This window comes from Polypterus senegalus, chromosome 13 (genome assembly GCF_016835505.1).
Source record: "Polypterus senegalus isolate Bchr_013 chromosome 13, ASM1683550v1, whole genome shotgun sequence".
NCBI classification, from domain to species: domain Eukaryota; kingdom Metazoa; phylum Chordata; class Cladistia; order Polypteriformes; family Polypteridae; genus Polypterus; species Polypterus senegalus.
Window position 1 is genome coordinate 42264078 of NC_053166.1, and position 25765 is coordinate 42289842.

The window sequence follows — 25765 nt, forward strand, 5'->3', positions numbered from 1 at the left end:
GCTTAAAAATTAGAAAAACAATAAAAACAGTAAATGAACAATTCTTTATACTAAAAAAAGACTTGCTCTTTCAAACAAAACAAAGTCAAGCACGATCTTCTGCTTTGTGTTTCACATAGGTAGCCTAAGTTTAAAAAAAAAAAAAGCTTTGTGTAATATCATCACAACAAGAAAGAGGAACAAACTTATCATGCTGCTGACTGCCAAACAGTGTGTGTACAAAACATGTGGTAATACCAATGCTAATGCTAATAAGCGAGCATAACAAATTTCTCTTCCTCTTTGGTACAAGCCACAGAGCTCTCTGTCTGAACACAAGCACACTCTCAAATGTAGAACAGAATTTCTTTATGCACTTATTAAATGCATATTTAACAGTAACATTCCAAATGATTAGAAATGGTTAAGCTTTGCGATGTAAGCAGAAGACCTTGGATTTTACGTAATAGCTACAGTATGAGGTGTCTAAGCATGTATAAATTAAGAGTTTTAGACCTATATCTTACAATATCTTTAGATTGATAAAAATAACAACAAGGAAATTATTGGCTCCATACACAGTAGTGTTAATTTTTGGCTCACAATCAAATGAAAAGTTTAGCAAATACATCCCATCCCTATTAAAAAATATTATACATGTTCTTATACATTTTCATTTTGAGAAACACTATCTCTTCTTTAAATATAAAATGAAATAAAATGTAGTAGCGCTGCACATGTTCTTACTCATACGTACCTGTTTATCCAGTCTGGAATTAATTGAAGAGCCTATTCTGCCTGCTTTAGGCACAAGGCTGAAGTCAATACTGGACACAGTATCAGTCCATCAAGAGATACATTGACACACGTCCATTCCCCTTTGATTTAAATTTCGGCCCTATCTACTTGGACAACTGAACTGAGCGTTTTTCTGCCGTCTGTTACGTCAAATGAGTGTGGATTGAATGTAAAGTGTTTTTATGCTCACTGCAGCAAATCAGACAGTCCACACGGGCTTTTACCACTTGCATTCGGTTGGATGTGTACTCAGATGGCATCAAAATAGCATTGCATGCAGCTTTTTCTTTGCATCAGTTTCTGTCCAAATCCTGATAAGTGTGAAGAAAACGTCTATATTGCATGTACAAGTCATTTGTTGAACGTTCTGGAGGACCGGATATGTATATGTATGCATATGTATATATGCATATCTACTCTCTATATATAAAATCCTAAGCCTAAAAGTGCAACGATTTTATGTGACTTTTATGTCACGTTTGTTGTCATGCTTTAAAATCAGGCTTATTTTAAAACCTACATATATATGTTTGGTATCATTCTTCAGAGTTTATCGAACTTTAATGTGATGTTGTTAGATTTTCAGATTCTTATTCTGTTTTTAAATTATAAACTAAAAACTATTAAGAAGTCAGGTCCCATGAGATGAGAGTTTGTGCCAAGAGATTTAACCATGTCTGGGGTCAGAAATAAAAGACAAATATGCATTATATATATATATATATATATATATATATATATAGTGGTGTATGGCCGGCCGTTTATCCCGGCCAATATCCCCAAGCCGCCAGGTGGAGCCCTCCCTGCAGTATGAAGGTTCCCCGAAGACCAGCAGGGCATCATGGACATTGCAGTTTTTATACACAGCCCTGCTGGATGCCATGGGAGACAATAGGTGACACTGCAGGGAGGAACAACGGTTATTTACCCTACGCCCCAGAAGTACATCCGAGTCACATGGACAAGGGGAATGACGTGCTTCCGGGGTGAAGAAAAGGACTTTTTATCTGACCCGGAAGTGATAAAGGATCACATGGACTGGGGATTGGGACACTCCTGGGTCAGGGACAATAAAAGGATTGTGGGAGCTCCCAGACGGCAAGCTGAGCTGGGTGGTAGGAGGGCAACGCATCTGGGAGTGGTGGATTGTATTTGCGATAGTGATTATTGTGTGATTTATGAGTATAGTAGAGGAGAGGGTGCTTTGTGCACTGTGGAAGATTAATAAAGTCAACTATTGGACTTTAGTCGTGGACAGGGGTTCAAGGGAGCGATAGCGCCCCCTATCTGTCACAATATATATATATATATATATACACACACACACACACACACACACACATACATACATACACACACAGTGCCTTACAGCAGAGCAGTATGTATGTTTATCCAGACTGTAATATTCACACCCTGTATTTCAATTATGATTAGTATTTTATTCCCGTTGGATTCATTATCTAGTTTAAATTAAGGATAAGTGTCTTTTTAAAATGCTCTCATTATAATAATTTTGTTGGTCTTAGTGCAACTACTGTAATTATGTAAATTCTGTAGGCCACCTTGAAATTGCTTCCTCATAATTGCACGTTTGATCTCAGAAATATTTTGCCAGGTGATTTTAATTTTTTGGCAGTATTTTACTTTGCTTTTAAGTATATAAATAAGACTGGATTTCCTTAACTGTTGTTTCCATCAATCTCATTAGCAAACTACAATTAATATCTTATTATATAGACCATATGAGGCGCTTGTGCTAATCTCTGGAGACTTTAACCATGTAACGCTGGATAAAACATTACCTGCCTTCTTCCAGTATGTGGACTGTAACACCCAGGGAAATAGGACTATCAACCTACTGTATGCAAACGTTAAAGACGCATACAGCGCCACCCCGCTGCCTGCGCTTGGGAAAGCTGATCATAACCTGGTTCTACCTCAGCCTCACTACAAACCAAGAGTGAAGGTGCTACCTACAACCACACGATCATTCAGGAAGTAGTCCCCTGAGGCAGAGCAGGCTCTGAGAGACTGCTTTAGAACTACAGACTGGGATATACTGCTGGGGTCACATAAAGAGAACATTGAAGAGGCTGTTGATTGCACAACTGATTACATAAACTTCTGTATGGACATTGTAGTTCCAGTAAGAACAGTATGCTGCTATGCTAACAACAAGCCATGGATTACAAGTGACATCAAAGGCCTTTTGAACCAGAAGAAAAGAGCTTTTAAAGACGGTGATCAGCATGAGCTCAAGTGCGTCCAGAAGGAGCTCCGAGTCCAGCTCAGGGCGGCGAAAGAGCAGTACAGGAGAAAGCTGGAGCAGAAGTTGCAGAACAACAGCATGAAGGAAGTGTGGAATGGGATGAAGATTATCACTGGCTGCAGCTAGAAGCGCGTTGCCACCATCGAGAGAGACGTGGAGAGAGCAAACCAAATGAACTTCTTTAATAGGTTTGACCACCCTAACCCACTCTCACCTCCGAGTACTGCATCCTCCAACCATCCTTCTGCTGATACCAGCATAGGTGAGACATCCCCACCCGCAATTACAGCAGCACAGGGGACCAGAGAGCTGAGGAGACTTCGTGCCAGCAAAGCAGCGGGTCCAGATGGTGTATCGCCACGGCTGCTGAAGGCCTGTGCGTTGGAACTGGGGAGTCCTCTACAGCGCATCTTCAACCTGAGCCTGGAACAGGGGAGAGTCCCGAGGCTTTGGAAAACATCTTGTATCACCCCAGACCCAAAGGGATCACGTCCTAGTGAGCTGAATGACTGCCGGCCTGTTGCTCTGACGTCACATGTGATGAAGATCATGGAGCGGCTGCTGCTTCACCACCTGAGGCCACAGGTTCACCACGCCCTTAACCCTCTGGAGTTCGCATACCAGGAGAAGGTGGGAGTGGAGGATGCCATCATCTATATGCTACACCGATCCCTCTCCAACTTGGACAGAGGCAGAGGTGCTGTAAGAATTATGTTTTTGGACTTCTCTAGCGCCTTCAACACCATCCAACCTCTGCTCCTTAGGGACAAGCTGACTGAGATGGGAGTAGACTTACACCTGGTGGCATGGATTGTGGACTATCTTACAGACAGACCTCAATATGTGCGCCTTGGGAACTGCAGGTTTGACATTGTAGTCAGCAATACAGGAGCACCGCAGGGGACTGTACTTTCTACAGTCCTGTTCAGCCTGTATACATCAGACTTCCAATACGACTCGGAGTCCTGCCACGTGCAAAAGTTTGCTGATGACACTGCTATTGTGGGCTGCATCAGGAGTGGGCAGGAGGAGGAGTACAGGAAGCTAATCAAAGACTTTGTTAAATGGTGCGACTCAAACCACTCACACCTGAACACCAGCAAGACCAAGGAACTGCTGGTGGATTTTAGGAGCCCCAGGCCCCTCGTGGACCCCGTGATCATCAGAGGAGACTTTGTGCAGAGGGTACAGACCTATAAATACCTGGGAGTGCAGCTGGATGACAAATTGGACTGGACTGCCAATACTGATGCTCTGTGTAAGAAAGGTGAGAGCCGACTATACTTTCTTAGAAGGTTGGCGTCACGCTTGGACAAACTTGTTAAGGCAGGCTCTATTGTAGGAGTAAAGTTGGACAGTTTAACATCTGTAGCAGAGCGACGGGCATTAAGCAAACTCCTGTCAATCATGAAGAATCCACTGCATCCACTGAACAATGTCATCAGGCAGAGGAGTAGCTTCAGTGACAGACTTTTGTCACTGTCTTGCTCCACTGACAGACTGAGGAGATCGTTCCTCCCCCACACTATGCGACTCTTCAATTCCACCTGGGGGAGTAAATGCTAACATTACTCAAAGTTATTGTCTGCTTTTACATGCATTTTTATTACTCTTTAATTAAATTTTTTTTTTTTGTATGAGTATACTGCTGCTGGATTATATGAATTTCCCAGTGGGATTAATAAAGTATCTATCTATCTATCTAGCTAAATAATTATAACTTTTACAAACACATTTTTAATGGATGCAAAATATTGTCTAATTATTGTTACATTTTTTGCCAATACCCTACGCACCACAAGTACTGGAGTACTAAGTACAACGATGCAGTTCAGGGAGCTAGAACCAGGATCCAGACATACATAGTCCCCTGACCTTTTGCAAAGTCATCACTCACTGCAGTAAGAGCATACATTAAGACAACAGAAAAGGCACCCGGAGAGTTCTTTAATCGAAGTCTCATAATATGCTCATTGACAGGAGTGATGTCAGACACCATAGGAAGGAGCTGCTCCACCACAGCAACTGCTACTCCCTAAGGATGACAGCCAGACCAATAAAAGGTTTACCCACCTACAGAGATCTGGCCAGTCCCAGGTCTGCACACCTCAGACTGTGCCACCACTAAAATATGGAGTGTACGAAGCTCCTCTGACAGCAAAGGAAGATGGTTGTCATGTTGGAGAGACAACACGTTCCATGCGTCTACCTGGATGGGCCACCTCAAATTGGAACCAAAGTGCTGCCGTGAAGTGGGTGACACCTCAGCACCACACCAGTTTCGATCCACAACAGACCTGACCCTATTGCTTGCTGAGATCTCCGAGGATGCATTTGTCTCAAGAAAATAATGAATTTGCTTGCATATGAATTCTGTACAGTTCTCATCAGCAAATTACAGGGGCTTAAGACGCCAGCTATGAGATGAGTATGTAGGATGCAGTAATGTAAGCTCCATGATCAGAGGGGCATGGTCAGAAATAACAGTAGCATCTTAGTTAGAAGATCTGATAGTGGTTATGGATGAGAAGAAGGAGTATGCTCTTAGGTTAGGAATTAAGAAACTCCTTGGGTTAGATAAGTTATGAACCGTTACAAACTGTGTAATTATCTTTGCACTATTAGACATTATCGCCAGGTCTAGATTTAACAGACAATTAAAGCCTAAGGCATTATAGATTTGTTCACATTAGGAATAGATGCAAATGCATTTTGGAAGAAAGCAATATCATCCATGTTCGGTGCATAGACATTAATCAAAGTCATTTTAGTATTAGATAAATTGCCATCACCATGACATATTGCCCTTTGGAATCAGATATTGAATCTAACAATACAAATGGGAGTGTTCTGTGTACTAAGATTCCCACACCCCTGGTTTTCTTTGTATAGCTAGAGTGAAAAATTTGGCCAGACAACTCTCTTTCCAACCGAAACTAATCCTTGCTTAATAACTGAGTCTCCTGTAAAAATACTGTCTTGCCATTTAGACTTGTTAAGTGCGAGAATACTTTCTTTCTCTTTAATTCATGATTGAGACCCTTGACATTCCAGCTCACAAAGTTAACTATTTGATCATGGAAATATTTCTTCTGAACTTTTGTTGACATTTTGTAGTCTTAACTTAAGGTAGTAAATTGTACATATTATAGGTTTACCAAGTGATACAACCATAGAGCGTATTGTTATGTTGTCACAGACGGTTATTGGGATATCTATACTAATAAAAGGCAAAGCCCTCACTGACTGACTGAATGACTGACTGACTGACTGACTCACTCACTCATCACTAATTCTCCAACTTTCCGTGTAGGTAGAAGGCTAAAATTTGGCAGGCTCATTCCTTACAGGTTACTTACAAAAGTTAAGCAGGTTTCATTTCGAAATTCTACGCATAACGGTCATAATGTCATAATCAACAACGTCCGCCATGTTAAACTTTCTTATTTATCACTAGAATTACCAGAGCCTACAAAAAAACTCATAGATCCGTCCCACCTTAAATCGCTACTTAAATCCGTCCACACATCTTCCAGGGTCTTTTGTCCTGTTAATGTGCAGATTAAGAGCAGCAAGCAGCCGGCTATTCCATCCCCCACCGTCGCAGAACATGCACGAACTTCTCACACCTCATGCCTTGATTGATTATCTGGGAGTGAAGTGGAGTTTTAGAGTGGAAATAATAGATTGTGTACAGTAATCTGTATAAACACATTGTTAAAACAGTAACTTTTTCATATTTTATTAATAAATGTTACAAAATGTTGGCATAAACTATAGAATATACGAAGCCTGATTTACAAAGATGAAATAAACACTTTCACAAAAGGTTCAAAAACAACATAGCAGCTTCCTTGTTAATGTTAATTGCAGTCTCAGTTGTTAAAAGATATTTTAAAAGGAGCATCCCACATGAAAATATAACGATCTCATTAATTGACAGTGCATACCAATTTGTAAAATTTTATGTCCTTTTGAGGTTAAAAAAAAAAAAACAAAAAACACCTCTTTCTCCTCAGCTGGGAATCGAACTCAGGTCACTGAGGCACGGCAGGAATGCTGTGACAGCATATTTTACCGCTACTCACAGGAGATATCATTCTTGAACCTTTTGTGAAAGTGTTTATTTGATCTTTGTAAATCAGGCTTCGTATATTCTATAGTTTATGCCAACATTTTGTAACATTTATTAATAAAATATGAAAAAGTTACTGTTTTAACAATGTGTTTATACAGATTACTGTAGAAATGGAACACACATGAAATACGTGTGTTCCAAAAACAATCTATTATTTCCACTCTAAAACTCCACTTCACTCACAGATAATTAATCAAGGCATGAGCTGGGAGAAGTTCGTGCATGTTCTGCGACGGTGGGGGATGGAATAGCCGGCTTTTTGCTGCTCGTAATCTGCACATTAACAGGACAAAAGACGTTGGTGGAGAGGTGAGGACGGATTTAAGAAGCGATTTAAGATGGAACGGATCTACAAGTTTTTTTGTAGGCTCTGGTAATTCTAGTGTTATGGCCAAATATTCACAAAATTTGGTAGGCTTCCCTGCGCTAACTGAAAGCGATGTACGTATTTATTTCGGTGGTATGATGCCAATGTCGGCCGCCCTATTGAAATTTCCAACGTCACTAATTCTCCAACTTCCCATGTAGAGAGAAGGCTGAAACTTGGCAGGCTCATTCCTTACAGCTTACTTACAAAAGTAAAGCAGGTTTCATTTAGAAATTCTATTCGTAACGGTCGACAATGTCTGCCGTGTTAAACTTTCTTATTTATTTACGAAATTTGTTACGTGGCTTCCCTGCGCTAACCGAAACCGATGTGCGTACTTATTTCACTCGTATGACGCCACTGTCAGCCGCCATATTGAACTTTCCAACGGCCCATCTTCAAGAAATTTGGTATGTGGGTTCACAACGCTAACTGAATCCTACTTACGTACATATATACGTCCATAGCCTGCAGCTCGGTCGCCGTGTGAGGCAGCATTGGGTCCCCCATCCCCACGCCTCCCACGTTGTTGGCTGCCTGCCTATATAAGGCTGTCCATCGCTCTGGTCTCTTCATTCCCTTCCTTGCTTCGCCACGGTATTCACGTCTCCCTGCTGATAACTGCAGCCTTTTCATTTAATCCACAGCTTCTCCGCTGTTTTATTGTTCGTTTATAACGATTATAGTTATTGTATAGGTATTTTAGACTTAGTTTACATTGTTCAGGTACCCATTTCCTTTATCGTTCCGACCGTACCCTGATTAACATGTCTATCGAGGTTATCACCATCGATCAAATAACTGTCACTTACCGAGTGGCTTCCATGCCCGGAAATGGTGCCTGCCTTTTCCATTCTCTGTGTTACATATTGCACGGCCATATCAGGCTCACTCTTGATATCCAGAGGAACATTTGTGTCTAATGTATTGAATGACTGGGACAGGTTCAAGGTGTGGACTGATGACGGTACAGGAGATAATTATACTAAACAGGAGCACTATAAGAGTGAAATGCTTAAGCCCTTCACCTATGGTTCTGCATGTGAGTTGAGGCTGCAGCTGAATTGTTCGGTTGTCGCTTTAAGTGTACTGAAATGGCCAAATATTTTACACCTTTCGACAACTGCCAATGCCTCTTAAACATCTTAGATTCACAGGTGACAATTTCAGTAGTGGACACTTTGATGTTTATGAATGTTTCAACTCTCAAAAGCTGGATGCGAAGTTATCGATGAAACCGGTTGTATGCTTACAACGCTTGACAGATGCCGAATGTCACTTCAACACAACAAGTCCTGCAAATACTAACGTAACTGAAACAAACCATGAAACTCAAACTGATTATGACAGCAGCAATCCAAGCTGTGACATTTGAGGCAAGATTGCTTTTCACATGGCCAACTGTACGTTGCATGATCAAGAGTAAGCTCAGCGCACAGCTTGGTCATATTACAACAGGAGGGCCAAACTGACAACGAGGCATACACAGAAATCCTTAACAAATAATTATTGGTATATTTTCCCTCAGTTTAAAAAGGTTTACTTTTCTTCTTAATAAAAATTTTAAGGCAGTGCTTCGCAGCTGCAAAGCGCGGGTGTTTTGCTAGTAAGGGATTAAACAGAAATACCATTGCTCTCTTTCTATCCACTCCTGTCCCAAACCCATTGTGCCTCTGCAAGTGAGGCAAGCCACACTTTGTGAAGTCCCGGTCCTCTGACATGCCAAGAGAAAGAGCATGTCTAGAGCAAAATGAACCCCCCAGTGATGGTGTGAAGAAGGAATGAGAATTTTTAATTGGAATAATCTCAGTTGTCATTAGCTGAAATACAAGTAAGCATTCGTGCTTAACTCCAAACAGTACAACCTAAGCTTTATTAAATATGTCAACAATTTAGCAGAGAAACATTTCAGATTCTTATAAGCAGCTTTGTTAGTATGCTTAAGGAAGAAAGGAGAATGATAATATATTCTAAATGTACAAAGAGTTATCAAAGTTGTTCAAACTTCAAACATGAAAAAATGACTGTCATGCATGCAATTAAATCTTTTCCAAAAAAAATGAAGTATATTAAAAGGAAAGGTCAAATTTAGAACAGCAAAAAGTCTAGAACTCAAACACTTAAGTATTTATACTTACCTTTTATGTAATGACTGTCATCATATAAATCAGTAAAATTTCACTCATTCTATTGATGGAATAAAACAGCACAATCAAGTAAAGATTTCTTTGGTTATCATATGGTATCAATAAATCTGCATGCTACACTTTTTCAATGTTTATACCACAAATGTAAATGTTCATAAGATGTTAAAGGTAACTACAGCAATAATCTTAATATAAAGGTTAATTCTTGACTGTTATAGGAGGGAATAACCTTATTTTCTGGAAAAAAAGCAGTGTCAAAGATCCAGACGGCAGCACAGCAAGTTATCTTTGTACATATGTATGTAATAGCCGGCTTTGTTATAGATACACAATTTTTTATTTCCTTTTGCTTTTAGGACCTCTGATAGCAGTGATGAAATTGCATATGATGGGCTGGCACCCCTTCTTGAAATGTCTAGGCTAAACATTTATCTTTAAATAAACTAAGATAAATTATTTCACTTACCACAATCATCTCTGATGGCTCTAAAGTGATACATTCACATCCTCTCCTTCCGCCAGACTGCTTACCAAAACTGTGAGAGATAATACAATACTAACTCAGTTACAGAAAGCAAAACAGCATCCTAGTCTTGAGGTTGTAACAGAAACCAGAGGCACATATAAATCGTTAGAAGGAATAAACAACTCTGAAAACTGACAAGTCCAAAGTAACTTTTGCAGATACAAAAATATTTCATACATTTTTACTTATACATTTACTTACATAAATTGCAAACTAAGTGCATCATCACACAATGCTTGCTTATTTAAAAAAATAAAATAAAAAATTCCACAACTGTGCTACTATACAAGTCCAGGCAAAATTTAAAATAAAATACAGTAGGTTTGATTTGCCTACAATGGCCCTGGCACCGGAATAGCCTGAGCCTGAACAGAACAGCACCAAACCAGTCAGTTACAAATGAGATCAGAATGGATTTGATGATGGCTGTGTAGAACTGGACCAATACTACTTGAAGGAGATTGAATTTCTCCAACAGAAGCAAAAAGAATATTCTCAGATTTTTTTTAATAACATGTGTGATGTTATTGTCCCACTTAAAGTTTTGTAAAAGGGAGTTATTATTCCCTGAGATTTTTATTATTATTATTATTATTAAAAGCACAGTGCCCACAAACTAAAATGACTGTCGTCGCAAATGACACAATAACACTGAGTAGTTTCAGCCAAATTATTTAGCAGAAGTGTGTGAAGAAACACTACTGGAGCTCCTTTATGCCAACAGCAATACACCTGAATAACACCTCAATGTAACCGTTTTCCAATAGGAATTCGCCAGGCTAATACAGTAGAGCACTTTAAAACACTGCTGAGAACATATTAATTTAACATGGCCTTTGTATAACTTCAATTTAACTTAATCCTGATACTCTGTATGTTCAATTCTTCATAATAACTATTCATGGTGGCTCCGTACTGACCGCTACTCTCTCTTCTGTTTCTTTTTCCGGTTTCTTTGTGGTGGTGGCCTGCGCCACCTCCACCTACTCAAAGCTTCATGATGCTCCAACAATGATGGATGGATTAAAAGGCAGAAATCTACGTGACCATCATCATCAAGTCCTTCCATGAGAACCCAAAATCCAAAGAGGACTGTTACACTTATGTTAGGTAGAATGCCCAGAGGGGACTGGGCAGTCTAATGGTCTGGAATCCCTACAGATTTTATTTTTTTCTCCAGCCGTCTGGAGTTTTTTTTTATTTTTTCTGTCCTCCCGGCCATTGGACCTTACTCTTATTCTATGTTAATTAATGTTGACTTATTATGTTTTCTTATTGTGTCTTTTATTTTTCTATTCTTTATTATGTAAAGCACTTTGAGCTACTGTTTGTATGAAAATGTGCTATATAAATAAATGTTGTTGTTGTTGCTGTTGTTGTTCCATATTTCCAAATCTAAATAAATAGAAATGCATAATAGTAAGTCATGTTTACTACTAAAAGTAAAACTTTGCAAGCATTACAATTTTGCTATAGTAAGCATACAGTTAACTTCACCCAAGAACGTTAACATTTCACTCTCTTGTTCAGTGGATTCTTATAGTGTTCTCTACTAAAAAAGGGCCGTATAATGTACAAAACATGTACTGATAAAACAAAACAAGCATTTCCTAAATAAGACCTTTTGTCGTACAATGATTATTTTCATAAAAAGTACTGAATTTGTTTCTACTTAAGCAAACATTATTACCATGGGAAAGCCAACTGGAATCAGTGAATGGGTCTCCAAAAGTGGTAAACTGGATTCAGCACGTATTATCCAAATGTAGAATTTCACAACCAGACATGATTAAGCAGACTACAGATGTGATTAAAGGCCAAAATATAAGGCAAAATTAAGGTATCAGAGCATATGCATCTGGTTAGGATTTGAAACACAATGAAAAAGTATTGCCAACCCAGCTATCTTTCTTTTCATCAGCTTGCATCCTTCAGAAAAAGCCCCCCTATGATTTACACATTTTAAGACCAGCTTGGAAAGCATGCATTAAATATAAATGTGCTGCTCTCCAGATTATGTCCTTAATGGAATTCACAAATGGAGAGGTCATCCCTATGAGAACTTTATCCCTAATGTTATACCACACTAATGTTCAAACAGACACTTCAGCCTTCAGTTCAAAAGGACAAACACTGCTAGGGGAGACATTTATCAAGTTACCCTGTGCAATTATGTTTAACATTCTTACTAAAAAGAAAATAAAACTTGCACTAAGCTAAATACTGAAGTAACCTTATCTTGTTTATGTAGTGATGACAGGAGGGAAAGTAGTACTGTCACCTCTCCCTAACTCTAATAATGCCTAAAATAATTAAACTTTGGAGTGTAAAATACTTATTTATGATTCATGACAAATAGCAAGCAAAGTGAAATTATCATGTAAGGATGACATCTGTCCAGATACAGCAAAGCAAACAAATATCAACCCAAATCTTTTCTTATGCATAGTTAATAAATGAATGCTATTTGCCATTATTGCATTTGTGTTTAAAAGTCTTTCTTTGTCAATTATCTCTTTAAAAAGAAAAGGAAAAAAACAGCAAAACCATAATTAACCTTTATGGACTGATTTCTAGATAAGCATATTAATGGTAATGCTTATTCCATCTTGGAATATAATTAAACACATATTTTGGTCCCAATACTTTTTTCTTAATATTCACTTATTTTGAATTTATTGTACTTTTCTCTTCACTAGGGAAATAAAGAACAAAGAGTTTAAGATATAAGTGTCACCTCAAAAATAATTTTTTCAATCGGCCTTGAAGGAACAAAAGGTAGAGAAACCTATTACTGCCATCTAGTGAAGAAAACCATGAACTACAGAAAATGATGCACCATCCAAAGTGAACAGGATATTCCAGTTTCTTGAATTAAACTAAAATCCTCAATGTACAGAATACAGTTTACTACTCATCATAAAAAACGTCTAATTTTCACAGTTATTTAATTAGAACTGACAGACTTAAAACAGAAGCAGTGTTATAAATGCTCATAAAGTAAACACAAAAAATACACAAAATATGTTTTTAGATAATTTTATTAAAAGCACCATTTAATGCATTACTGTACAATATGTTAACAGTACATAATAAAATATACCCCAGAACTATATACATTAGAGTACAGCGGTATGTAATACAATACATAATATACAGTACAGTTAATCAGATCTATTTGCACAATTATTTTAATCCATTTGTTTTGTGCTCACACAGGATGTTAAGAAGTTGCTTAACATCTGACTGAGTGCTAATCTCTGTAATAATGTAGATTTACTGGAAAGTTTAAAAGCAAGAAAAGCAATGTGGAAACTTTGACTCTCCATTCTGCTTTCTATAAACTTGGACAGAAATTGTATTATTTAAAAATTGACCGATTATAATTCAATAAAGCTTTATTCAGGAACAAATGAGTTATTTCCAGAGTAAACATGGTACAATTAGTGACTCTGCTTCACATTAGCAAGAACCTGGTTTTAAATTCCTGTTCATTCACAGATGTTTTTAGTGGTAGCTTTAACTATGGATAATACTGGACTCTCTGAAATGCAACAGTTGAATCAATAACTAATAATCTATACTAATAAAAGGCAAAGCCCTCACTCACTCACTCACTCACTCACTCACCACTAATTCTCCAACTTCCCGTGTGGGTGGAAGGCTGAAATATGGCAGGTTCATTCCTTACAGCTTCCATACAAAAGTTGGGCAGGTTTTATATCGAAATTCTACGCGTAATGGTCATAACTGGAAGCAGTTTTTCTCCATTTACTGTAATGGAGATGAGCTTCAACGCCGTGGGGGCAGAGTTTCGTGTGACATCATCACGCCTCCCACGTAATCACGCAGTACATAGAAAACCAGGAAGACCTCAAAAAAGCGCTGAAGAAAACATGCATTATATAATTGAGAAGGCAGCGAAACAATAAGAAGCGAGCGAGTGACATATACAACCATATTCATGAGTTCTGCTACTGAAAACAAAGCACGATGTAAACCTACACTTTAAATTAAGTTCATAGACAGGCTGCCGCTGGTGTTTGTTATTTAGTGCCTGCCCATATAAGGCCGTCCATCAGCGGCAATCCAATAGCAAACTGCCACGGGTAAATATTCACGGGTGAAGGACTGTGCTTATGGAGAGGAAGATGAGATGGTCAGGGTGGTGTTTGACACAAACTCAGCGAAACTGCGAGAGAAAGTTTTAAGTGCCAGGACTAAGGTAACATTAAATACAGCCATGGACATAGCATGAGATGGCACCAGCACAGCTGGGAACCTTCGATGCATGTACACCGAGCGGCTCACGTGAACTGACGCAGTGCACAGATAAAAAGCAACAGTTCCAAAGAGCTGAACAAAACCGAATTACACAATTGAAAAGGCAGCAAAAAATATGAAGCGTCTGATACATACAAGCATATTCATAAATCCAAAACAAAGCCGCTAAAGGAAGACAGTGTAAAAAAAACCCGTGCATGCAGTGTGTCAGGTCTCAGATAAAGAAGAAGACGAGCTGTTTATTGATGCAGTAAGAAACGAATCGATGAATGAAACCTGTCATCTTTACAACGATTGACAAACACGGAATGTAACTTGAACACAACACATCCTACAAATACGAACCTGATTGAAAGAAATAATGATAATCAAATCCTTGATGACAGCAACACTCAGTAACACTCACAAAACAAATACTGTATATTGACAGTCATGTTACGTTATTTTTAAAATGTTCCCTTTTCTTTTCTAGCTTTTTTAACACACTACTTCTCCGCTGCGATACGCGGGTATATATATATCCCGATCTACATACTCGAATAATGGATACTTTATTCGCCATCAATGATTGTTTTGGTAAAGCCATACTCAGTGTATTCATTAGATGAACGGTAAAAAGTAAGAGCGAGGGAGGATGACTTATTGAGGCATGCAGGCTGTAGTGCTTGCGTCAACTCTATCTGAATTGTGCGATCACATTTGAAAAATATATCTTTTCAAGTTCTATTTAGTCCATATGTGTCAAACTCAAGGGCAGGGCCACATCCGCCCGGTGTAATTATATCCGGCCCGAGATCATTTTATATACTGTATTATTGTTATTAAAGCCCGGGTATATGAAGCGCTGGTAACACAATAAACTACAGATCCCATAATGCAGCGCTTCAGCTGCCTTGCCGAACACTTACCGCGTTAATCAAGTCTACCTTATGATGCTGCAAGTTATTGCGAAGCTAGCTCACACGATGCTGAAGAGAAAAGTTGATTCTGAAAATAGAGCCTTTAAAAACCGATGGGAGGCTGAGTATATGTTTACTGAACCCATGTGTCTCATTTGTGGAGCTAATGTGGCTGTAATTACAGAATTTAATCTAAGACGGCACTATGAGACAAAACATCAGGGTAACCTGAATGCAATGCAGAAGATACAGAAAGCAGCATAATTAAATAAGAATCTGACACTTCAGCGGACGTTTTACCCGTGCACAATCACAAAGTGATTTCAAGTGAAGCTGCTTTTATGGGAGACACAAATGCACCAGTGCAACTTGCCCCACTTTCCCTGTTGCCAAGTAATGTTAAACCAAGTCGTCACTACGGTGTTCCCAAATACGCACTTTGCTGATAAACTGAGCGCACTGAGTTTGCACGGCGCTTTGGTGACTTTGAAGAACAAAAAGTCCGTCTACATGCGGCTCGAACCTTGTGCATGTTTGGTAGCACATATCTGTGTGAGAAGCTCTTCTCAGTGATAAAGACTAACAAAACAGCACACAGGAGTCGCCTCACTGATGAGCACCTGCAATCCATCCTGAGAATCTCCACAACACAGAACCTCACACCAAACAGAAACGAACCTGTGGCCAAAAAAAGATGCCAGGCGTCCAGCTCTAAAATGACATATGAGCAAAGACAACTGAATGATTTGATTTGTTATTGCTGAAAGGAACACATTTTATTTATATTTCTAGGTTTTGTTATGCAGCATGTTCATATTTGAATTTGTATAATTTTGACAGGATATATTTTTATGGAGAGCAAAATCTTTTGGGATATTTAAAATCTAAGTTTATTTTTATATAAAATTACATAAGAGTAAAGAAATTTGAATGTTTGTTCTTTTAACGTTTACTTTATTTCTAACTTGTATAATTTAGACAGGATATATTTTTATGGAGAGCAAAATATTATAAGTTGTTTAAGGTTTGAGTTGATTTATTCACAATAATATTCCTGTCTGTTTTACCATTCCTACCAAAGATATTTCTGTCGACTAAATAAAAATTCCTTCTATTTAAAATTTAAATAGAACTTGAACAAATACGATAGTTCATAATATCCACGCAGACTTGCACGTAAGAGTTATCCGTTTTAACAAGCAGCGTATTGCACTGATACGAAATAGCTGTGTGTGTATATATGTAGATATGTATGTATATATATATATATATATGTATTTGTGTGTATATATGTGTGTGTATGTATTTATGTGTATGTATATATGTAGATATATATATGTATATATATATATGTTTATGTGTGTAAATATATATATATATATATATATATATATATATATATATATATATATATATACTGTATATATGACAACAACACTCATCACTCACAACAGTGACAAAACAATTACATTGACAATCATGTTACGTTATTTTCAAAATGTTTCCTTTTCTTTTTCATTGCTTCTTTAACACACTACTTCTCCGCTGTGAAGCGCTGGTATTTTGCTGGTCTATACTAATAAAAGGCAAAGCCCTCACTGACTGACTGACTGACTGACTGACTCACTCACTCACTGACTCATCACTAATTCTCCAACTTCCCGTGTAGGTAGAAGGCTGAAATTTGTCAGGCTCATTCCTTACATCTTACTTACAAAAGTTAAGCAGGTTTCATTTTGAAATTCTACGTGTAACGGTCATAACGGTCGACAACATCCCCCATGTTGAATTTTTTTATTTATGGCCCCATCTTCACGAAATTTGGTAGGCGGCTTCCCTGCGCTAACCGAAACCAATGTATGTACTTATTTTGGTGGTAGGATGCCACTGTCGGCCAGCATATTGAACTTTTCAACGGTCTTTGTTAATTATGGGCCCACCTTCAAGAAATTTGGTACGTGGGTTCCCAACACTAACTGAATTCTACTTACGTACATATATACATCCATAGCCTGCAGCTCGATCACCGTGTGAGGCGGCGTTGGGTCCCCCATCCCAGCCCCTCCCACGCTGTTGGCTGCCTGCCTTTATAAGGCCGTCCGTCGCTCCAGTCTCTATATTCCCTTCCTTGCAACACCACAGGATTCACGTCTCCCTGCTGATAACTACAGCCTTTTAATTTAATCCACGACTTCTCCGCTGTTTTATTGTTCATTTATTACGGTTAAAGTTATTGTGTAGGTATTTTAGACTTACTTTACATTGTTCAGGTACTCATTTCCTTTATCATTCCAACCGTAACCCCATTAACATGTCTATCAAGTTGATCACCATTGATCAAAGAACTGTCACTTACCGAGTGGCTTCCATGCCCGGAGATGGCACCTGCCTTTTCCATTCTTTTTGTTACATATTGTCCGTATCAGGCTCACTCTTGATATATGGAGGAACATTGTGTCTAATGTATTGAATGACTGGGACAGGTTCAAGGTGTGGACTGATGACGGTACAGGAGATAATTATACTAAACAGGAGCACTATAAGAGTGAAATGCTTAAGCCCTTCACCTATGGTTCTGCATGTGAGTTGATGGCTGCAGCTGAATTGTTCGGTTGTCGCTTTCAAGTGTACCGAAATGGGCAGATATTTTATAACTTTCGACAACCGCGAATGCCTCTTAAACATCTTAGATTCACAGGTGACGATTTCAGTAGTGGACACTTTGATGTTTATGAATGTTTCAACTCTCAAAAGCTGGATGCGAAGTTATCGATGAAACCGGTTATATGCTTACAACGCTTGACAGATGCCAAATGTCACTTCAATACAAGTCCTACAAATACTGTCGTAATTGAAACAAACCATGAAACTCAAACCGATTATGACAGCAGCAATCCAAGCTGTGAGATTTGAAACAAGATTACTGTTCACATGGCCAACTGCACATTGCATGCTCAAGAGTAAGCTCAGCGCACAGCTTGGTCATATTACAACCGGAGGGCCGAACTCACAATATGGTATACAAAGAGATCCATAACAAATAATTATTGGTACATTTTCCCTCAGTTTAAAAAGGTTTAATTTTCTTCTTAATAAAAATTTTAAGGCAGTACTTCGCCGCTGCAAAGCGCGGGTATTTTGCTAGTCAATAACTATGGCTGAAAACAGATGAAGGTCTATTGCGCAATTAGAAGACCACATTCTAGTATTAAAGGGTATATAGTGTTAGCAATTACTTTTAATCTTGCCATCCTCATGACTTGACCAGAGCAGTACTTTTCATATGGAATGAAAGTCAGAGTAATTTATATATATTGTGTCCCCGATGCAACCCAGGGGGGCTGCCACCAAGCATTCCGGGGGAAGTAGTGTGTTGCCCATGGCTGTTCCCCCAGACTAAGTATCGAAGGGGTGTCCCTTCCGGGCATGGGCCACGGCCATCCGCCACACTGTTTTAACCAAAGTTTAAGCATCTCTCTATCATTGATTTGTTGGCATAGGTATTGGGCTCCTCATAATGTAAACATTATGAAATTCCTTGAATTGGAAAATGTCAAACAAAGGGGTGATCAGAAATACCCTTCCATGACAGTTCAATTAGAAATTACAAGAACCTTTGTAAGTATAGCGGACCAACTCCTGGGGAATTGCATGCTTACAAATTCTTGACACAGGATGATTAACAGTGATTATAATATCTCAATACAAGAAACAATACAGAAGTACAGTAATTGTGCTGTTTTAACACTAATAAGGTCAAAAATGATGGTCAGTTGATTAGGACTAACTCTCTTACACATTGCCTACAAATCTTAGGAAAAAGAAGAAAAAAAAAAGATGCTTTAGCTAGTTTCCATAAACCAAAAGATATACCGGTACTGTACTGTATTCTTTGCCTTCAGACTTTGAGTTTGCATGATTCTTGTTTTTCATTTTACGAGACGACTAATTAATTTTTTATTACTGGTTTTGCTTTGTACTTGTCCGATTCAGCATAAAAATCGACAGTTCAGAGAATAACAATCCAATATAGTCTTCTAGATTGTGTGATCCAGTTCTTGAAGTGATATTTTAAGTGTGATGCCAGTTACTTAACAGGCATCTGTGGCACATTTTCAGACATACTAAATTCTGGCTTTTGGGACACATAATACTTCTTCACTGGGTTTAATCTGCTGAATCTCATGTAACAGACTGAGAAGTACTGACTTGATATACAGTTGACATATCTCAGAAATGCACACTAAGTAGAATTGGTGACAAACCTTAATTTATCAGCTTTTAATTTAAATGATCATTGCATGGCAATTAGTTGCTTCAGCTTGCCAGAATGCTGCCAAGAAAGTTTTGGCAGACTAGTCTGAAGGGAGGTTTCCCGATAAATCATAGCAGATGTGGCTGAATTTTTCTTTGAAAAAGCCCTTCAAAAGCAACTGAAAAGGCCAGTGACAGAAAGGTTGAGACAGACTGAAAGGACAGTGAATAAAGAAGCAGCTTTAAGGATCTGTGACAAAAAGTGGTCAAAGCCTATAATAGTATACAGCTGCACCTTTTGGCCATTGTCAGTGGACCAAAAGGTGAAAGAAGTTATCAAGGTAAAATTGACTAATTTTCATGCATTGTTAGACAGAATGGATTGGACTAAATGTCAAAGCACAAAAAACAGAAATTGTGTCAGTGACTGAAATTATTTCCACTGAGATTCTCAAATAACCAAATGCTCTCTACCCACCCACATCAATTACATTTTTATAAAATATATTAAATATTCTAAAAAAAAATTTTGCTGACCAATCACTCTTCAACAAGCAAGTATGATATAATGCAACTTATTATTAATAAAGAATATCCATTCAATGTAGCATCCAGAATCATTATCAAGCCTGAGAAAATGCAAACTTGTTTTTGATTACTTGTAGCAGGTTTCCTGGCTAAATCAAATTTCTCTTCTCAGTACAAACTCAGTAACTACAGTAAGCTGAGGCAGAATGATGAATAGCCCTAACCATTGGCACTGGGCCACATTTACATTGACACTTCTTCACACTTAAGTGAAGCTAAGGCCTGCAGTTACTTACAGAGTACTTAACTATGAAATGTGTTCATCAGAGAAGGAGCTTTAATCCAGCTTTAACTGCACACTTTTTATTGGTATATTGAGGGTTTTATTGGTGTTGTACCAACAACCCAGACAACTTTATTAGGAATCCTGTATAAATCCAAAATATCAATACAACTATTTTAATATATACTGTGTACCTAGAATAGGCATTTCATAATCACAATCTTTATGACAGTATCTACTGAACTAAAGACATTTAACACACAATTAATTAGAAAGATAAACAACTAGATACATTATAGAAATACACTATCTACAGTCATGTGAAAAAGTAAGTACACCTCATGAAATGTTTTTATTTCCTTTTTTAACATAAGTGAACATGCCAAGATTTGATCTTCATTGAAACAGTATCTATAGACAAAGGTAATATAACAAACATCATGCCACATTTACATTTTGTTATCCATTGTAAAACTAAAATAAACATTGCATAAGGAAAAGGTATGTATGCCCCTAATTTTATCACTACTTCAAATACCTAAAATTAGAATTGGGTGTACCACGTCACATGCAAATGCACAAAACATCATTAGAAAAGATGCTGCAGAAACCTGTCTATTTAGTTTGGTTTGGTTTGCCCTTTGTTGTTGAAGTGTGCCTAAATCAAAAGAGTTCTTTGAGGCTTAAATAATGAAGATTATAGATGCCTACAAGTCTAGGAAGGTATATAAAAAGCTTTTTCAAAAAACTTTGAAATCAACCATTCCAGTGTCTAGAAGATGTTCCACAAAATGTCCAGGCCAAGGATACCTTACCAAGTTCAGGCCAAGAGCAGAAAATAAGATGCTAAAAGAAACCTCTACGAACTACAGAGTTTCATCAAAGGACTTACAAGTGGCTCTTGCCACTTTTGATGTAAGGGACACAAGTCTACCATTAGAAAGATGGCTACACAAATTTGGAGGTGAGAGGAAAACTTTGCTGTCCGGAAGGAACAAGGGGAGACAATGAACACCTAGGCAAAGAGAAGGACTTCTGGAACAATATGCTTTGGACAGATAAATCAAAAACAAAGTTATCTGGTCACAGCTCCAGAAGATTTATTTGATGAAAACTTAAGTCATCAGAAGAACCTGTCACCAACTGTAAAGCATAGCTGTGGAAATGTTATATTATAGTTTGGGCCAGTTTTGTTGCATGAGGGCCCGGGCAATTTACCATTATAGAATCTACTATGAATTCTTCTCTGTACCACATGGTGTTTGAGGATAATGTGAGACTTTCAGAAGACAGAAGCTTAGCCTAACGTGGAGCTTACAACACATTAATGATCCTAAAGAAATGGAGGTTTCTGGAATGGCCAAGTCCAAGTTCCTGCCATTCTCTCTGACACTGGCATCACTGGAAATGCTCTCAGTTGGTTTGAGCCCTACATATAGGGCATATCCTACAGCAGGGGTATTCAACTAAAAACTAAAGAGGTCCAATCAGAGAAAGTCTCTTGAAACAATGGTCCGGAAGATCATGTTGTCTAACTATTTAGTATCATATATATTTAATCAGCCTAGTAGTTGTATCAGCATGTGCATGTAATCAATACCAGACTTTCAAATCAAATGAGTTCAGTACAATTCAAAAACTTTTTGACAATATTTATTGTCACGTAACACAGAAATGTATGTATGACTACAGATATATATAATGCTCCGTCACAGTATATAAGGTTCTTCAATTTACTAAATAAAAGTAGGGCCGCATTTCAAAATAGGCAAAATAAATACAACGTGAAAATTGTGCATGTTTAAATAAAATGCTTAACTTCAGAAAAATAAAATAAATGGAGAAAAAGCTTGAATTTCCCCTTTTCTGTTTCACCCCTTGACTCAACTGTCTCAACCAATTTTACAGATAATAAATCTCAACACATCTTAACAATTAAACAGTTTTAAATGCTCACTTTCCTCCCCTCTGATATTCATCGCCCCACTTTTTTGCTCAGTGAGAGAACTAAGCTCTAGCTTGACCTGCCAGGATTTTAAACCTAGGCTTGAATGGAGTCAGAACCATTCTCATAGACATGTGGAGGTGTTCTTTGGTGAGCCTGGAACGATATTTAGTTTTGATTATGTTCATTGTGGAGAAAGCTGCCTCGCAGTTGTGTGTGTAGCCAAACATGGTCAAGATGTACAAGGCTACTATCCTCAGACCTGGGAAAGCTGTCTCAGGGACCATTTGGACCCAGAAAGTGGAAAGGTCAGTTCTTCCACACTGCTCTTTCAGGGCCACATCTTCTTAGAAATCAACCAGTTGCATCTGAAGAGGCCCAGCATTTACCCATTTAAAGTGCTGTGTGACTTCCTTTGAGAACCCCCTGATATCTGTAATGAGAAATGGGCTCTGAATGAACACGGTGAGCTGCTGTCCAAAGCTGAAGGTGTCAAAATGGTTGCTGAAGTTTATAATCAGCTTATTAATAAAGTCAACAAAAGAAGACATCTCGCTGTCCCTGAACCTGTTCCTGCACTGCTGGGAAGTGTTCACTGCCTCCCTGCAAGTCTTCCTTGAACACCTAGAGTTTCCTTTGAAAGGAGCAGACAGCCATCATCAGATCACAAGCAGAATTGTCTTTGCCCTGTAGACTCAAATTCAGTTCATTCAAATGTGAAGTGATATCAACCAAAAAGGTCACATTGTCCATCTGTTCATCATTTTCTAAAAAGAAAGAAAACTGTGATGCCTTCTGACTTGCAAAAGGTCATCAGCATTGGCATCAACTTCCCTAAGGAATTCTCTAAGCATGTGATGCTGGTAGGAAGAGGATGCTCTGAGAAAATGTATAATTTTCATAACTGTATTCATCACCTCAGCATGCTCATCTGACAGGGAGGTGCAGAGGACAGATTGATGAATGATGCAATGGTAAGCTATGAGCTCAGGATTGTCTTCTTTCAGTCTTGCTACAGCTCCTTTCTCTCTCCCTATCATAGCTGGGGCTCCATCTATGGCTATTGAAACCACCTTTTTTGGCTCTAATCCTCTCTTTGCCAACATCTACTTAATGGACATGTAGATGTCTTCTCCTCTTGTACTGGTCTAAAGGGGAGTGACACCTAACAGGTCTTCACAGAATGCTTTATGGTCAGTGTTGAAAAACCTGACATACACTAACAGCTGAGTATTGTCACATATGTCAGTGGACTCATCCACAGCTAAACCTACACAGGGTGCCTTATGCATTGCTTCATCAAGCTGAGTTAGCCTGAGTCAATATTTCACTTTTTTTTGTGGCAGATGATGCTGACATGGGTATTTGCTTTATTTTATCACACAGCTCTTGTTTTTGTTTTCCCTCAAGTAGTGTTTCAGCTACTGCACTCATGCATTCTTTGACAACCCCTCCGTCAGCAAATGGCTTTTTGTGTTGACCCAAAATCCAATCAACTCTGAGAGAACACTCATAAGCACGTTGTTGGGGAGTGAATGTGTGGCTCAGGATCCCGGTGCACTGGTCATATTGGGCTCTGAGACTATTATTTTCTGTGATCTCACTTCAAATTTGAGTGGGTATGTTTGTTTGAAACCTTTTTTGTTTCGTCTCATAATGTTGTTTCACATATGCACTTTTAACAAGTGCCACGGTTTCTGAACATGAGACACACTGGTTTAGTGCTCCCAGTGGGAAGTATGAACAGAAATGAGTTTGTCCATTCCGGATTAAATGCCCTATTATCGCTGTCCACTTTCCTTTTTATAGAGAGCGCCATTTGTTCCTTATTTTTCTGTCCCTTTCTCCGTCTCACCCGTCTTTATTTTTCCAGCGCAACTGTCTGTAACTTTCACTTTCTTCGGCTTATTTTCCCCTTTGTTTTTTGTACATGTATCACTATCTTTCTTTTTCTTTCTACTGTCTCTCTTCCTTGCCTCTAACTCTCTCATCTGTCTGCACTGTAAAGTAAAGCAATGTTCACCACCTAGAATCCACAGACTTTATTGGCTGAGTGGTATCACGTGAAATGGCTTAACGCGCATACAATTGGTCTGTGGATTTCCTCATCCACTTAAACATTACCATAAAGACTACAAAGGCTGCATCGGCTAAAATAGTATCCCCATCAGGTTTTAAATCATAACCTTCTGTTTTGGCTGTAAGTCTGGGTCCGTATGAGACAGCTTCTGGGTCTAGACCCGGACCGCGGTCCGCCTGTTAGTGACCTCTGTCCTACAGCATGACCTGGTGAGAAGAGTTGTCAGATGCACACCAGACATGCAAAAGTGTACCTAAAGGATTGGCCCAGGGTCCTCTACTTTTCTCTCTGTACACAACCTCGCTGGGCTTCATCATCCAGTCCTACTGGTTCTCTTATCAGTGCTATGCCAATGATACACAGTTGTGCCTGTTGTTCCTCCCAGAGGATAATACGGTATCACCTAGAGTTCCTGAATATTTTACCAATATCACAACCAGGCTAAAGGACCGCCATTTACAGCTCAACCTGGCAAAAACCGAGCTTCTTGTGATCCCTTTTAGCCAGTCTACTCAACTCCCCACTTCCGTACAGCTTCAATCACTGTTGCTAACACCAGCCAAGTGTGTATGCAATCTTAGGATGATGATTGAGAAACACCTATCTTTTTCTGACCAATCAAGTAAAGTGCAGTGCTTTTTATTTTCCATAAACAATCCATTAATAAATAAATAATGCAACTTCTACTGTTCAGAGTGGGCTCTTGTGCAAGGCCGGTTGTTCCTACTTTCTGGTACACACAGTAAAAATGAACTCCATCACTCAAGCAATGGCCAGGCACTCTGCCTGGGCCCATCCTTGATCACATTCTTCCTCTTCATATCAGCACTTGCTCCTTCAGGATTCTGCGGATACTTTCTCATTAACCTCTGTTCTTTTGTTTCCTTTTCATTCACTCCTTTTAACTTTCATCTTTACCTCGGTCTTTCTTCTTCATACCTCCCCCATCCCTTTTACCCCCAGTCATTGCAATCACCAGCTCTGACAAGCGAATGAAGCACTTGATTAACCCGCTCACATCTGCACGTAAATGTGCGATCAGCAAAGCACCTCAATCAACCTCAAAGTGGCATGTACATATTTTAATTTTCTAAGTACCATGGTAGATGGACTGGAATCTCGGCTAGAATGGAGGTTGAAAACTTGCCCAGCTGGGAGGCCATAACGAAAGGACGTGAGGCAAGGTGCAACCCAGTCATGATGGTTATTAATTCCTATTCCAGTTGGGATAAAAGAATAATGGATGGACTGGAGGAGACTCACTCATT

At 38.7% G+C, this 25765-nt stretch overlaps 1 protein-coding gene across 10 annotated transcripts in view; it reads right to left on the reverse strand.

Annotated features, from left to right (window-relative positions):
• The window catches only part of rapgef6 (Rap guanine nucleotide exchange factor (GEF) 6), a 373961-nt gene that overhangs the window by 168120 nt on the left and 180076 nt on the right, over positions 1-25765 (reverse strand). For all 10 annotated transcript variants that reach the window (XM_039775454.1, XM_039775462.1, XM_039775459.1 and 7 more), the window contains one exon: positions 10165-10234. In XM_039775454.1, coding sequence (XP_039631388.1) covers positions 10165-10234 — 70 coding nt within the window. The remainder of the gene's footprint in view (positions 1-10164; positions 10235-25765) is intronic.